Source organism: Mustela putorius, unplaced genomic scaffold (assembly GCF_011764305.1).
Source record: "Mustela putorius furo isolate JIRA1106 unplaced genomic scaffold, ASM1176430v1.1 tig00000421_pilon_pilon_pilon, whole genome shotgun sequence".
Classification (NCBI taxonomy): domain Eukaryota; kingdom Metazoa; phylum Chordata; class Mammalia; order Carnivora; family Mustelidae; genus Mustela; species Mustela putorius.
Window position 1 is genome coordinate 2,846,023 of NW_025421375.1, and position 17,968 is coordinate 2,863,990.

At 36.0% G+C, this 17,968-nt stretch overlaps 1 protein-coding gene across 2 annotated transcripts in view; it reads right to left on the reverse strand.

The window, feature by feature from the left end:
* ZDHHC21 (zinc finger DHHC-type palmitoyltransferase 21) overlaps window positions 1–17,968 on the reverse strand; it is a 61,141-nt gene that overhangs the window by 3,248 nt on the left and 39,925 nt on the right. For both annotated transcript variants that reach the window (XM_045079645.1, XM_045079646.1), the window contains exons 7-8: window positions 10,753–10,869; window positions 339–382 (exon numbers count right to left, since the gene is read on the reverse strand). In XM_045079645.1, the coding sequence (XP_044935580.1) occupies window positions 339–382; window positions 10,753–10,869 (161 nt within the window). The remainder of the gene's footprint in view (window positions 1–338; window positions 383–10,752; window positions 10,870–17,968) is intronic.

Below are 17,968 nucleotides of genomic sequence, written 5' to 3' on the forward strand. Positions count from 1 at the left end.
CAACTTTTGAAGCAGAGGAGAATCTCGGGATTAACAGAATGTGTGTCAACAACACAGTAGCAAATCTCTTTTGATGTACTTTCTGGGACAAATAATTTAACTTACTTTACTTAGACAAGGAACAAGAAGGATCAGTATTTATTTTGTTTTAAAACTAGCATGGCTTGAAGACCCCTACTGGAAGACTGGATTATGCCTGTCTAGCTCAGGCTTTAGACAGGGCCCCGAGAAAAAGCCAGCATTATGCTATCTTGCCACTACACACACACGTTTTTCAAATGTGGCCAGCTGTTTCCGTTTTTAAAGAACACCACTACGGACTTCACGTTTATACTTACATTTCTTCACAACAGTTAGACATCTTTTCAATAGATGTTGTATCCTATCAAAAATCAAAGAAAAATTATACTCAGATGGAACAAAGTTACCAAGGCTTTATTCTACATCTACTTTATGAGGCTTTTCATCGTATTTAGAGAATATTCTAAAGATTTAAACAGTTTACATATGGGTACTAAGAATTTTAAATTAACTGCATACATTGCTGAAATCCCCTTGACAAAAACAGAATGAACATTACATCGTGCCAAAAAAAAAAAATTATTCAATTACAAAACCTCACAAAATTGTAGGAGTCTCACTTTATTAAACTATAACCTTTTATTACAGTTGCTTTCTTTGATAATTCTTCTAAAAGTCTAGGATTTATTTTTTAATTCAACTATCAGTGAACATGCATGAGAAAATAAATACCAAAATGATGAATTCAAGGCACTCATGAACAGAAAACTGCAAACAGCCCAAGAAGGCTACTAGCTAGTTCTGGACTTCTATAAACAAACACAATCCAACAAGGCAATCTACGTATTTGCCATATTACAGCACCTATCACTCTGAAAAGGAAATTGAAACTATTTCTTTAACAGAAAAAGCAGTATCTTCATAATACAATTTCTTCTTATGTGCCTTCTATAAAGCTCTAACACAAATAGGTAAGTGAAACAATTCAACAAAGAGAAGAAAGTTTCTAGATATGCCGGTTTCATTTACAATAAGAGAAAAATCCATCGCTAGGCTGAGAAACTGTGCTGGTAAGTAATAGTCAGATAACCAAAACACAAATGACACAATCTTATTTTAGACACTTATTTACATTTTAAAGAGACTTCAAAGTACTACAAAAGAAAATATGTTCTTTCTAATATATGAAAAACAGTCAGAGAAGTTTTCCTCCTCTTATCCTCTACTTCAAGAGCTCGCTCACATATGACAGGTGGACCGCGCTGTCACCAAACATGCAAGCGTCGCGGGTGGCCACGCCAATCCCAAGAACTTCTCTGGCTGTGGACCTCTCTTCCAATGATACTAACAAAAAACATTTGACTTTAAAAATCTCTTTATAGCATTTACATCAACAGCTCACAATATTAAGTTCTCAATGTATGAACAGTTGAATAACTATAGTTAGCCCACATATGAGAAAATAAATCTATTTTTTTAGACGACAAAGTCACCAATAGCAGGGTTTCATTTCCCTCTTCCCTGGGAATTTGTGACAAGATTGTAGATTAGCCACATATTCCATATTCATTAGTTTTCCTATCATGCTTTGAAATTCATGGTATCCAATGACAAGTCTATTTATAATTAACTTTCCTCAGTTCTGTTGCATAATTTCCTCAAAATAACATTTTACTTTGTGACAACACAGTCTGCAAATACATGAGAACGTTGATTATGGGCTTAGTGGAAAGCGGGCCCTCTGCTTCCACATCTGCACGGAAAGTGAATGAAGTAATTTGAACAGGTTCTTAGCACTGATGGGCGACACGTTGCCCCACAACAATCTAGGCAGCTTGTGCAACCAGGCAAAGGAAAAGACAGGACAGAGGTCTGTAAGTGTTCTTAGGACAGGTAAGTAAATGGCCTCAAATCACAGTTGTGGATAATACTTATAAACTGTTTGCGGATAAGGAAGGCAACTACAGAGTCAGACTACTACACCTAGTATTATAGTAAATTTTTACTATGTGTAAGTTTACAATTTGATTAAAACTCTGAGGTACTTATATGTGGCTTAAATAAAAGAATCAACTTCAAAGACTTTGGATTTAGATTTCATATGGGAAAAGCTTTTATTTCCAAGTGCTTTTGACATCTTTCCAGAATCTGATTCAAGAAATAAGTAGAATAGTACCTGTTAAGTCATCATAAACAGATGGTTATTCTATCAAAGAATGTGATGTTTACCATGACTTTGTGAACAGGATTTTCGAGGCTAGCCAAAAACAGGCTTGCTTTTTTTTTTTCCCCCTCTAGAAATAGCAAATGCTTCTCTCTCTGGAACTCAGCTATCAAGAATACTGTTATAAGAAAAGAAAATGCAATTTGTATTCGAATAGCCAAACAGGCATAAACACGTCCCTTGCACTTATAGAATGTGCTCAGAACAACACAAGTCAACACGCTATCACATTCATAAACACAATAGGATCTGTAAACCAGAGGAGGAGAGAGGGTTACTAATGGCAGAACACTGAAAACCACAAGTTAATGCCAAAAGTGCCAAATGAGGTTAAATATACTGTGTGTGTGTGTGTGTGTGTGTGTGTGTGTGTGTGTGTTGCAAAGCAGAGAAATGTGGACTATTTTAGAAAAAACAAACTACAAATAATTAAAATGGATCTTGGTGCAGTAATTTCATTCAGCATAAGAGTCAATACCTTTAGTGACCATCAGGAAAGAACCAATAAGATACTTGCCATCTTTGAGGAATATAAACATAATTTATAAATACTTAGTTATGCATAAAACTCAACTATCCAGAAAAAATGCATTTGTCAAAGAATAAGAGACAAGTTTTTATAGTATGTTGTCTACAATCAGGATATCTATCTTACCTCCAGAAAAATATTTACACCATGATGATGGGTTTAATGACTCAAATATCTAAGACTTCTATCAATCTGCATAACTAAGAGATACATGAAAATCTTTTCCCATTTTGTTTTGAGAGAGAGCAAGCGAGCAAGCACATGCAAGTGAGGGGGGAGGGGCAGAAGAAGAGGGAGTGGACTGTAAGCAGGCTCCACACCCATGGCAGAGCCAAATGCAGAGCTTGGCCTCAGAGCCCTAAGATCATAACCTGAGCGGTTCAAGAGTTGGACACAACCAACTGAGCCACCCAGGCAGCCCTGCTTTCTTATTTTAAAAATAAGTTTATTTTCTAAAAAAGAATAAAGTGGAAACAGCAAGACCTATATGGGCCTTTCCTAGTTTATCAACCAATACTTTATCTTCTCCTGGGGCTGATCTTACCCTAAGAAATGATCTTTCAGGTTCAGTCTAAGAAGGTAAGTTAAAGAGAGACTATTTTCTGTTAATCATAGCTCACTCTCCTCCTTTGAAATCAGAACTCACTGTAGTCCTCATTTGAAATCATCTGTTCTTTAAGCACTAATCTCCAAAAGAGAACGAGCTATATCTTTTATCAGAGATCTGGAGTTCACACGAACATTTAATCACTCATGGAACCAAAGTGAGAAGGCCGCAGATCTTACATCTATAGTCACTGAAAATCTCTTTCCAAAATAATCACTGTCTTTCTCTTCATCAAGTCACTTCCCAGCTGTATAAAACCTTAGGAAAGTTACTAAAAGTCTGTATCTCAATTTTCAAATAATCATTCCTTACTCATAGATTTTTGTAGGCATTAAATGAGTTAATATATGTTAGAACCCTTAATAATGCCTCAGTAAATGGCAGTCCTACTTTTTCCTGATATTGCCTACTATACTTTTCATTGATATTGCTTCCCACTATATATACCCCTCTTTTGAGGGCTTAGAGATAACAGTATCTCAATTATATCAGAATATAACTTCTACAAGGTGGATTTTATAACGAAAGATAAAATGCGGAGACTACAGGAGACTACACAGATAAAATCCAATATTCACAAGGGGCATATACTCGAGTTGAAAAAATAAGTACTGGGTATATAAACCAAGATCATATACTCATTTATCCACCTATCAAAAATTTACTAAGGACCTATTGCTATTACTAAGGACACAGTCCTTAGCATCAAGGAGCTTATATTCTAGTGAAAGCAGTCAAGTACACAAGAGAACTGTGCGGAAATACAGAGAATGCCAGAGAAAATGGTTACATATAATAACATATTGTACAAGTAAGCCTTAAGCTAAATACTTGAAACGGCTGGAAACCATGTTCCCAATCAACACTCCAGGTCAACTACTCTTACATTTTTTATACAAACTTATACTTTCAATAAGATTTTTGGTTACCAGTACTGGTAAGATGGTCTAATGTGCTTCTCTGGCTGAGACTTAGGGAGTAACTAATGTATTGACAAAATGTGACAGAGAAGCTTACGAATCATTGTGGGAAAGATTCATAAATTAACTATAAATACAGGATTTAGTGTTTTTGCCAATCCTACAGTAATGTTTTAAAGTCAGATCAAAAATTCATGTAGATTCAGAACATGAGAAAATAAAATGGATGTTTGTGTAAAAATGTTAAGTAAAATGAAAACTCATAAATGTTTAGCTTCTTTACCGAAAAAAGCATCCATTTAATCACTCGAGCAATTAGTAATGCTTTGAGAAAATTAAAATGCAGTATTCTTAAGGAAGAACTTCTCACAATAGATTTAAATAGTTTGTAATTACTTGTAATTTTATCAGAAATACAAGGAGGTTATGACCCTGGCCAGAGAGATGACATAACATAAATTTATTTTTCACAAACGAACACGTTTATGCTGAAGAGCAATCCAATCCCACACAAAATAATTTTGATGCTAGCAGGCATTTTTTAAAATAATGCTGTTTTATTACCATGCGACCTAACTTAGTATGTATTTAAACTAATTCTTTGGAAAGGGAGATCCTAGGTTCTATAAAGTTCTCTACACATTTCAAAGTTCAAAGAAATATCCGTGTATAATATTAAAAGCATGTAAGAAATGGCACTTAAAATCTTAATGATTTTTCTAGATTTTTAAAAGCCACTAGAAATATTATATTTCATCCAATATTACAACTAGGAGTACTCTATTAGAAATACATTTTGTTTTTCTTAAACAAAACATATAATTCAGAAAAGAAAATGCCATACAGAGCGCCCTTTATAAAAATGTTAAGTGAGCTGGGCTCAGCATAATTAGCAATGATTTCCATATTTGCAATGCTGATTTGGAGTTGAGTAAACCACACATAATTTGTACAGAGGCTATACTGAAAGATGCTAATTCACACTGATTCGGTGGGATACTTGGCAAAATTTAATTATAAGGATTAATAATCTCAGGACTACATTTCTGGGTACATATAAAAGGCAGGTAAGCCCACTAATTGTCAGACTAATGAGAATGCTATTTAATAGACAATCTCATTTAAACTAATTGAACACATTTTGAACAGAAGATACTTTTCATTGCCTAAGATAACCAAGTGAAAATTAAGTCACCCCTGCCTTTGTGATTCTTTTTGTATTTATTTAAGTAATCATGAGTCAGTATGTTGGGGGGGAGGGGAGACATTTCTCCCTTTTTAATTTGAAAAGCTTTACTTTAAGCCATCTTTAGTGATTCAAGTAGAGTTCAACAATAGTACCTGTGAGAGCAAAGGCAAAAGTTCCATTTTTTTCTTTGAGAATTTAAAGCACAAAACCACAGCTAAATATGCAGCACCCTACCCTCAACCTCACCACAACTGAGAAAAGCTCTCTATGCTCCAGAGACGCCATCAAAAGCTTAAGCTATTATATCAACTCCACGGTGCCCAGAAAACAAAAATGCTTGTATACAAAACTGAGATAAACTGTCAGAGCAGTGTCATGGTACACAATGGCTCCCTGTCAGAACCCCACCAGAAGGCACTGGACCAGCTGTTACAGCGCTTCCTGACGAACTCTCCCCAAGTCCAGGGACTGAAAACATGACGAATACCATCACCCAGCACTATCAGTATCAGTGCGCATCAGATCGTACATCATTCTTGGCTGTGTGTGGACTACTGCTCAATAAGAGAGTATGACAACATCAATTACGTGAATAACAACATCACTATCCATTTCATTCGGAAACAGAAAAAGGCTAAACAGGCAAAGTAAGGAGTAATTAGAATAATCTGTTCCCTAAATAGAGAATGCGTCAAAGCAGATTGCTTTGAAAACATTTTAACTTCAATACTGAGTTTAGTTAAAAGGCACAAACATATATTTAAGCCTACGTCTAAAATGAAACTAAAAATAATCAAAGGTAATCCTTTAAATCTGGGTTGAAGATTAGCCTATTCCACAGAAGCATCTGGTTGTGTTGCAATCTTTAAACCTTGGAAACGAGATTCTTGAAATCCACTGGCTTTTAAACTTAACTTCTAGTTACTTTATCTGGGTCACAGATAATCTGCTCTTGCTAACTCTCAAACTTGACATCAGATAATCATTACTGTGATTATCCTGTTACCTTCTACTATCAATAAGAGGACAGAATCTTCCCTCTTGCGTGGAGAGAAATAACTTATTTATTCTAAGAACAAATAGTGAGGAAAAATTACTGAAAACGGATGTGCTGCTTCCTCAAAGCCTCAATTTAAACCTAAAAAAGCTTTCGTTTTGCCTGTTTGTTGTCTAATAGGACTATATTCAACTTACGTAATGACATAGTTTATATAATGAAATAATACTCCTACCGGTGTTTTCCCAAAATGCCTCCTGGTCTTTGGAAGCAGGAATAGGGGAGGAGGAAAACTCCAGTGGAAGGACTAAATTTACTATGATTGCTTTTCCTCTTTCTTTCTTATGCTACCTAACATATTCATCACTTCTTCTACATTGTGAGAGATGCATGGATTCAAATTATGACAGAAACATGTCCAGGTGTGAAATTTCCTGTGGACAGTCTTAATTTTTTTCATAAAATGAAAACAGCAAGCATACTGTACTTTAAAAAAAAAGTAAGCACAGTCTCTATATTTTTAACTTTAATTAAATATTAAATTTTATTTAACTGCTAGTAATTTATTAGATTTAAAATTAATACTGAGGTTTAAAACCTTAAATAATTAAGCTTTAAAGAGCCTTAAGTCAATGTGAGGAGGAGTGCATGCTGGAAACCTTAAAAGAATTTTTCTTAATCCAAAAAGAGGGATGCTAGAAGGTCACTATGAAAACCCAGATAAATGGAATTGAAGTTGACTACAATTGTTCAAAATACCTGGATTCAAGAGGAAGTAGGGTGAGTAGAGACTGGGCTAAAAATGTCTACTTTAACACTGCATTCTTTTTTGAATGTTTCACAAATGTATAATTTCTACAGACATCAGAACTGTCTAGTACAGAGTATTCTCAGAGGGTACTATATGTATACAGAAAGAAATGAAACTTTTGAAGAAAGCATTATATAACAAATGTGGTTTCTACTTAGTTTTAGAAATACCAAAACATCAGAACCAACCTCCTCATCTTAAGATAATGAAATACTGTTCAGTATTATAGCAAAAGAAAAAAATCAGGCAATTTGAAAAATATTAACACTTTGGTAATATGGAATAGAGTCAGAACAGAATCCAATATTACACATCCTTCCAAACCAAGAAATTTAATAAATAACTTTAGTTATTCATAAGATAGTCAGTGAAAGAAATCTGAGAATTATCATTCTGGGGTATATTGGGTATATATATATATCTAATATACCCCATATATATATATATAGATAGATAGATCTAATCTGAGAATTAGAAAGAATTTAAGATAGTGAAAGAAATCTGAGAATTATCATTCTGGGGTATATAAATAGATACCAATGATTTTGGTAAATCCAAAAGTGAAAATTCGTAAAATCTGGTAATTCTGACATGACTTACAGACAGATTATAAAGTAATTGTGAATTCGTGTAAAAGTAGAGAAAAGATTTTAGGCAAAGACCTACTCTCCTCTTCACCACTGTTCTTAATATCATGTTATCATCATTAGAGAAGTCACGAGATACTAGAAAATATTTCAAGCTGAGTAACAATAAAAATAATTTGAACAAACATTATGCAATCATGAACAGCCAATAAGAACATGAAGGAAAAAAATGGAAATAAGCATTAAGCTCTATTAATTATCTGCATGGTGAACAATTTGATGCCTGCAATTTATTTTGATACATATCAAAACACATAACAGATCGACAGACAGTCCGACATGAGATAAAACAAATACTCTAATGTTAACTGTGGTTGGGTATTCACTATAAAATTCTTTATAATTTCCTGTGTGTTTAGTGTTTTTCCTATAAAACCTAGGGAGGAAAGGTTATGATGAGTACCGTAGAAAGTATGCAAACACAGGTTTATACAAGAGGTACGTTTCCCTGACTGCACTCTTCCAGTTTTATCCCAAGGCTAGTTACGACTACCTGTAGCTAGCTCCCCGCCCCCAGGCAAACATTAACCACCTTTCTGTTTCTACAGACTTGCCTATTCTGGACGTTTCATATAAATGGAACCCCACAAATACAGGGCCTTTTGTGACTTGTTCAAGGTTCTTCCGTGTTCCCAGCATGTATCAGTACTTCACTTTCTATGGCAGAATAAGATCCACTGTACGGATATCCCACACTCTGTATATCCGTTTGTCAGCTAACAGATACCTGGACTGTTCGCAGTTTGGGGCTATTATGTATGAATAATGTTGCTATAAATATTCATGTACAAATGTTTGCACAGACATATGTTTCATTTCTCTTGGGTATCCACCTAGGAGAGGCACTGCTGAATGAAATGATAATTCCATGTGTAACTTTTTAAAGAACTGCCAGACTGTTATCTATCTGAGCTGTTTTCTGTCCGCACGAGCAATGTGTGAGGGTTCTGATTCTCTAAGTCTGGACCAATCTTTGTTATTACCTTTTTTTTTTTTTTTTTTAATTACAGTTATCCTCGTGTGTGTGAAGTGGCACCTCATCCTGGTTTTGATTTTCATTGCCCTGATAACCAGTGATGTTGAGCATCTTTTCATGTATTTGTTGTCCATTGGTATAACCTCTTTGAACAAATATGCATTCAGATCCTCTGGCCATGTTTTATTTAGGCTGGTTTTTAGTATTGCGTTATAGGAGTTCTCTATCCTAGATTTTAAAAAGCCCCTTATCAGACATAGGATTTACAAATATTCTTCCCCATTCCATGAGCTGTCTTTTCACTTTTTGATTGTGTACTTTGAAGCACAAAAGTTTATAGTTTTATTTATCCATTTTTTTCTTAGTTGTAATTTTCTTGTCATATCTAAGACACTATTTCCTACTCCAAATTTTACTCCTATGTTTTCTTCCAAGAGTTCTATAACTTAGATCCTACATTTAGGTCCACGATCCAATTTTAGTTAATTTATGTATATGGTGTGAGGTAAGGGCCCAACTTTACTCTTTTGCATGTGCATATCTCGTTATCCCAGCAGCATTTATTATTATTTTTTAAAAGATTTTATTTATTTATTTGACAGAGAGAAATCACAAGTAGACGGAGAGGCAGGCAGAGAGAGAGAGAGAGGGAACAGGCTCCCTGCTGAGCAGAGAGCCTGATGCGGGACTCGATCCCAGGACCCTGAGATCATGACCTGAGCCGAAGGCAGGGACTTAACCCACTGAGCCACCCAGGCGCCCCCCAGCAGCATTTATTGAAAAGACTTTTCTTTTCCCTTCTGAACAGTTTTGGCTCTCCTGTTGAAAATCAATTGACTATTTTTGCATACATCTCTGGACTTTCAATTCTAGGTCCTTTATCTATACATGTATCCTTGTGTCAGTAGCATACTTTCTTGATTACTGTTACTTCACAGTAAGTTTTAATAACCTTTTTTTCTTACTATACATTGTTTTCACTGAACATATTCTGGTAAACACTTATGTTTACATACACAATACATATGCTATACAGAATACAACAGTGGGGATCTTTTTTTAACATACATACTTATTTATACACGTCAACAAATAGTTTCTATAAAACAAATGTGTAAAGGTTGACAAAAATGACTGAGTTTTAAGGTCTGATACACACTGACAATTCACCTTTCAAAAAGATTCTGCCAATTTATCCCCATCAACTATGTAGGAGAAAACCTTAACCTACATCTTCTACAATGCAGCATATTACCAAACTTGCACATCCTTACTCAATGTAATTTTTCTCACTTTTTGAACCTCTCTGTTGTGATAAATCCTACTTTGCTAATAAATGCATGCAAAATAAATAAATAAATAAATACCAATAAGACCCAATTACTAATAAAATGTTTCTACCAGCAACTCCATTTTTCGGAATTTATCTTAAATAGTCTTAAATAGTTTCAAGAGGAAAAAGAGATGTTCAAAGTAGTCTTATTCGTAATATAGAAAAAAAAAATTACAAACTAGATGCTGATCAACAGGAAAACTATTAATTAAAATATGGTATAGTCACTAAACAGTATATCCAACTATCAAAAACTATAAACATGAGTCTGTAGCCATATAGAATATGCAAATTTTTAAAAGCAGGAAACAAAAGAGTATATATACTCTGTACATTGATTATCACTACTTTAAAATTACACAGGTACATGGGAATAAAAATATATAAATGACTATGTGGTAATTTTCTCCTTTAATATCTGAACTTTTGTCACTTAGGATTAGGTACATAATTAGGAAATGTGTTCATAAATACATTACATTAAAAAAATATACTTACTGTGATGATGCCAATTAGTTGAGTATAAAAAAGTCCTGTTATCCCAACTAACATAGTAATGCCCATAAAGGCAGCTAGTCTCATTATGGCCAATTCGTGTCTAAAAACAAAGAGGTCCTATAAGAAGAAGGAAAAAGAAAGACTTAAAAACAAATTGAAAAGTTATTTATAATTTCAGTAACACTCAAGAATTAACCCATAACACTGTTCCTTATTATCTTAAAAAATATTCTCCCCCTTTTGAGTTTACTCCACTTAACCACTATATAAATATTTGAAAATTTCAAAAATAATTGCTTTTAATTTATAGTAGCATACCAAAAAATGGGATTTTTACTGCTCTCGTGTCAAAAAACCTCAATCTTACAGTTGCAAATTAGCCACACTTACGTACTGTTTGTAGCAAAAACCAAAAGAAAATAAAAACCTCCAAAAAACACAAACAAAACATACAGTGTGCAATCTTTGGTTACACAAAAGGAAATTTTATTATTCTACTTCTAAAGAATGAATGCACAAGCCTGATTCACAGTATTGAAGTTCAGGTGACCAACATAGCTGAGATTATGTCACTTAGTCAAAAAGAGGGGCAAATATTAATGATGGGATCTTGTGGACAAGTTCTCTTCAAGCCTACTTCATTCATCCATCCATCCACTCGACTACCACTGCCAAGCGCGGCGCTAAGTAACAGAAAAAAGTAAAAACGAGAAAGATATGGTCCATGCCCTGAAAAAGTTGCAGCTTATTTAGAGAGAGAAGCCAACTTCATGAAACTCCAAAACAGTGTGATCTATGCTCTAACAGGGATGCATGCAGAAGACTGTGGAAACACCAAGCAGTGCCTAGACAGGAAGGAGAAATGTAAATGCCGTGAGCGAACGCTGATTTCCTGGCTCACGGCATAAAAATGAGTGTCTCAAAAGTGAACCCAAGAAAGTGGTGGAAAGACAGGAAAACAAGAAGCACTTCATTTTCTCTGTAACCAAGCAGACAGACCAGAGCAGTGAGATGGAGCTCTGGAAATCTCCTGCTCCTAAGTTGTGTAGTAATACTTCCACAATGGACAGAAGCAACAGATGAATGGAAGGACCCCCCACAAAACATAAACATCCACCTGTCTTTTCAACACTGAATCAGGTTCAGGATTAAGGGTATCCTGGTAGCAACATCAAAAATAGGGAGGTCACCGAACATAAGGAGCTTGCTTGAAACAAAAAAAACTGATGCTTTTCGGTGTAGCACAATGACCACCCACCAGACTCAAGCAGAAATCGGAGTCTATACCCAAACCACTCAGTTCATACAGCAGTCAGAAATCAGGCAGTCATTTCAAATGCCCAGTGAGAAGAGCCTGACACAGAGTCCTTACAAATCATGGACGATGAAAAGATGGAGCTATGCACGATACAAGAAATTACGTGCAGGAAGTTCTGCTCTACCGCTGTTTGAAAACACAAATTTGTTCCAACGTGGTCAGTACATGAAATGACAACTTGAGCACAGCGAGGATTCTGTGTTGCTTGTGTGTGACTTCATCCACGAGAAACCCTAAACGAACATGGAAGACTGCACCCAGCTAAACGAAGGGGCCTGCGGGAATACACAAAACGCATGCAGACTCCCGAACACCTAGTGACCACCGCAACTGACCGTCTGTGTTAGGGGCCCGCACTCACCCACATCTGCTATTGCAACTTTTCCTCAGGTTTCAGATGACCCTCCTTCCATGACTTACTGCAACCCATCTGATGCCCGCTGCCACACCAACACAGCAGGTCTCTCTTCTAAGGTGAAGTGTCAAGTTCAGTATCATATTTGTGTATTGCTTAACTATTTAACCGGTGTGAAACCATGCTGCTGATTTTATTAGGTTCTGACCCTTCTGAGTGTCACTGACAAAGTTTCTGAGTGTTGTGCCTCCCTCTTCCCATAAGCTCTGTGGTTTTCACTGCATAATTTTGCATAGTAGGGTGAATTTCAGAAATGCACATATGGTGTTACAGTAGAGCTGGGTGTAATAAAAATACCATATATGACCAAATAAAAAGCATCTTCTCTTTTCCCAGTGAAAAGCTTTTAAACAAATTTTGCCAGCTAGAATTTATAAATGTTGGGGATGATGAGATTAAAAGATCTAACGCTAATATTACATTTATTCACAGGTTGCACATTTGGATTTAAGAGTATTCGTGTAAAACAGTAAAATACTTGGAGAAATTTCTTTTTATCACTCTTAACATTTTCAAAACACAACTGCATTCCAAGATTGCACACACATAATTAACATGTTCAGTACTAAATCCAAATCTTGGTCATTTAGCAAAGTTCTTCAGAGCATAACATCTTCACTTTATTTTAGATTTTTTGTTTTTAATGTAGCACTTTTGGGATCTAAAAATTCACTTGGAAAACTTTATCCAAATCACAAGAACCCGTGTGCTATTCGAGATGTTTCCTACATATTCAGTGTTATGACTGAATGTATCTTCCCCTAAATCCATATGTTGAAGTCCTAATTCCTAGTACCTCAGAATGTGACCGTCTTTGGAGACAGGGCCTTTAAGGAGGAGAATAAGTTAAAACAAGTCCCTTAGAGTGGCACTAATCCAATCTGACTGGTGTCCCTATAAGAGGAAACCAAGAAACACGGACACCAGGATGCTCATGCACAGAGGAAAGACCATGTGAGGACACAGCGATAAGGTGGCCCAGATGCAAGCCAAGGACAGAGGCATCTTAAGAAACCCAAACTGCTGACTTCAGGCTCTTCGATATCCAGCCCAGAACTACGAGAAACGGAGTTTCTGTTGTGTAAGCCTTCCAGTCTGCAGCATTTTGTTATGGCAGCCTTAGCAAACGGATATTCTAACTGTATTCCTTTATCATTTTCATTTTCCCCATTTTTCGTTAAGCGATGTGCTTATATCCAGGAAATGCATAAGATGTAAGTTGAGTTTCGAGAAAAGTCACACCATCCTCTCAAGAATGAGAACATGTGACAGCACACAGAGCTTTCATCTGTGCATTCCCTACCCAGCACATTCTCTCCCTCATCCCTACCCTGAAGGTAAAGGTTACTGACTCACTGTTCCTGCCATTTGGATACAACCAAGTTTTAGTTGTATGTTGCAGATGCTTTCTACACTGAGTCTACCTTTTCACTGTCTTTATGGCATATTTTGATAACTCCAAGGGTTTCAATTTAATGTAGACCAATGTATCAATCTTTTCCTTCAGTGCTTTTCATTTCTTGTTTAAGAAGCCTTTCCAATCCTGAGGTACTAATGGCACTCTCCTACATTATTACCCAAAGCCTTTAAAAGCTCTGTAGCTTTGCCTTTCACATTTAGGTCACTAATCCATCTGGAACTGCTGTTCATTCTTTTTCTGCACAGTGTAATACAGGGGTCTGAATTTACTTTTATTATATGGATATCCATCTGTATTTTCAGAAAAAATTTCTTTAGTCTTTCAAGTTACACAATCAGAAACACACTCTCTCTCTCACACTCTCTCTCTCTCTCTCTCTCTCTCCCCCTCTCTGTGTCTCTCTCTCTCTTAAGCTTCATATTTTTCCCACAGAGGTCTTGTACTTTTTTGGCCATATTTAATTCAGGAACTTCCTGTTTCTATTATAAATGGTTTTGCTATTAATTTTATTGTCTAAATAGTTGTCTACATACACATGATTTTTTTTCTAATCTTAATGTGATAAAAATACTGATTTTCTAATGTAAAAACTGCCTTTCGTGTCTAAGATAAACACAACTGGATAAGGCTGGTTATGTATATATCCAGATTCAGTTTGGTAATATTTTATGTAGAGGCTGTTTATCTATGTTCATAATCGGACTAGCCTATAATTTTTTCTTTCTTCATTATCTTTGATAAGTTATGTATTTAACATATGCTAAACACCTAAAACAAGTTGGGGAGAGTTCCCTCTTTTTCTTTTCTTTCTAAAAGAGTTTTTATAAGACTAGAATTATTGTTTTCTTTCATATTTGACAGAGGTAGAACTCACTGATAAATCTGTGAATATTTCGTGCACAAGTTTTAACCACTCACTCATGGTTACAGAACTCCTCCTGTTTCCAATTTCCTCCTGAAGCAATTTTCTTCTTAGAGCTATGCTATGCTTACGATCAGGAAGCTCAGTACTGTTAAAGATGTCAACTCTCCAAACTGATGTATAAAATTAATACAAGTCCAATAAAAATCCCCACTGGCAGAGCATATAATCTACTAATGGTGGACTATATGGGGTTTGGTTTTTTTTAATTTAAAAAAAGGTTGTTTTTTTTTTTTTAACTCTAGGTTACTTTTCTTTGTACAAATTGCTAAGTAAGCTGTATCTAAATTTCATGGGAACAAACAAAACACAACAAATACCATACCACTCCTATATAAAAAGAAAATGGTGGGAGGGTTTGGCTTATTGCATGCATTCTCAATATAAGTAATATGGCCCCCAAAGGAGGGAGAAAACTGGTGCTTCCAGGGGAAAAAAAAATCACCTACTTCAATAGTTTTGTGGCCATACACAAATCAATCCTACCTGACAAAATCTTATTCCTTAGTATTTAATTTCATAGAGGGAAGAGGAGAAAAGGCCTAAAAAGGCTCCTGAGGGAGCAAAAATAATGAAAAAAGAGGAGTCTCCACTGGATAAGAAGATTTGCTATAAAACTATAGTTATGACAGCATGCTGCAACCACAAGAACAGACAAATAGACCAACGAACTAGAAAGAACCAGAAACAGATACAGACATAGACGGCTGCGTTTCTGACAAAGATGGCACTGCAGAGTGGAAAGAATTATCTTTTTTAATAAATGGTGCTAAATCAATTGGCTATCCATCTGAGAAGGAAAATGAAACCCGACTCATACCTCATGGGAAACACAAAAATCAATTCCAGGTGGAAATGTAAAAAGAATATAATACTTGGAAGACAACGTAAGAGAATTATATTGATGATTTGGGGATAGAAAAAGCCTTCTTAAATTGAACCCAAAAAGCACGAACTGAAAAAGACTGATAAGTTGAAGTACATGAAAATTAAAAACTCCTGTTCATCAAAAAATACCATCAACAGAGAAAGGGTAAGCTAGAGAGCAGACAATACTTATTACACATACTCAAAACAGAGCTCAAATCTAAAATGCTCTACAATTAGAAAAAAACAAAAAACAAAAAAAGTCAAATAGCTGCTCCCCCCACACCACTACCATAGGCAAAATACTTACACAGGTACCCATGAAATAGGCTATTCATATGTTCAGTAAGCATATGAAAGGGGCTCAACACCATTAGTCATTGGAGAAACACAATGAGAACACAATCAAGTACTGCTCATCTCCAGCAAAATGGTTAACTTTAAGAAGACCTGAACCAGGAATGTCTGGGTAGCTCAGTTGGCTAAGCATCTGCCTCCAGCTCGGGTCATGATCCCAGAGTCCCGGGATGGAGCCCCACATCAGGCTCTCTGCTCAGCAGGGAGCCTGCTTCTCTCCTTTCTTCCGGCTCATGCTCTATCTGTCTCTCTCAAATAAATAGAATATTAAAAAAAAAAGAAAAAGAAGACCTGGACAAGTATTAGTGGGGCTGTGAAGCACTCTGAACTTATATTCTCTATTAGTGGAGGTTTAAATTCATTGGACCAGTTTGGAAAACTGGGTAACAGTGTCTAAAGGAACACAGATATATCCTTTGAACATTATCCACTTCTAGCTGTAAATCCAAGGGAAATACCTGCACACATACAGGAGAGACAAGGCTACTTCCTGGCCATTATCCGTAAGAGCCCCAAACTGGAAACAAGGCAAGTGTCCATCAACAGAATGGATAAATAAATAGTCTTAAGTTAAATGAAATACAGTTGACCCCTGAACATCAGTCTGACCTGCACCAGTCTACTTATATCCAGATTTTTTCCTATATTATATGTATATTTTCTTTTCCTTACACTTTTACTAATAACATTTTCTTTTCTCTAGCTTACTTCATTGTAAGCATACAGTATTTGATACCGATATAAAATATGTGTTAACCGACTGTTTATCTTATTGTTAAGACTGCCAATCGACAGTAAGATTATTAGCAGTGAAGTTTTGGGGGAGTGAAAGTTATACATGAATTTTCAACCGCACAGGGGTTGGGTCCCCTAACCCCTGTGCTGTTCAAGAGTCAACTGCACCCATGAATAAATTTACAGTAATACAGCAATGAAAAGGAACTATCTAATAACAAAAAGAATAAATCTTATAAGGACTCCTCAAGGAGAATTTGTGATAATTCACTGAACTGTTTGTTTTTATTTTTGTATACTCTTCTGTAGGTGTGTTTTACAATATAGAAGGTACAAAAAATGAAATTACACTGAGAAGAAAGCTGTGACCTTGAAATGTACACTAGAAAAATACTTTAATTTCATAAATAGAAACAAAACTCTTTTAAAATACATATAAGCAACATGCAAAAGAAAATTAGGTTACATATGGTCTGTGAAAGGAGAGACAAAAATGTCCAGTAAGTTATAAGAAAGGATATGAGACAGAAGGAAAAAAGGAGAGAGGGGAAGTCCCACTGCTCCATGAGCCCATCTACCACATTCTTCCCGGGCCAGTTGGAAGGCAGAGTCTCCTCTCCCAACACATGGAGGTGCAGAGCAGCGCCCACAGAGACTGCTGCACACAGCGATAGCAGAGATAAACAGAGAAGAAGAAACACACGGGCAACATGTACACACGCATGCCGCACAAACCGACAGAGGAAGAGAGGGGCACTTACATGGAATAAACAGTGACATTCCCATCTGGCCATCTTCTGTAATGCTGTCATTGAAACTTTCAAAATGTTACAAAACTAGTGAGCAATGGGGCACTTCCTGACGCAAGCTAGATGAAATAAATAAGCCCCGAGCTGGATTTGGCCACTCACGATCTAGCAAATAAGTCTTCTGATAACTTGGGTCTGTGAATTCCTTGAACTCACCTCTTTCAACAATTTTATCTTCTATTCTAATCTAGTATTGATCCAAATTCTATGATTAAACCCTGTATCATATTGCTTCCTATAACTGTACCCACACCATAAATGCAAGCTCAAGCACAGCACACTCTGAATACCAACCTCCTACCTCTGGAGCCTAACTCCCTGTAGGCCAATGATGCTAACAAACTGTCAGCATCAGTGGGACCTCCAATCTGTT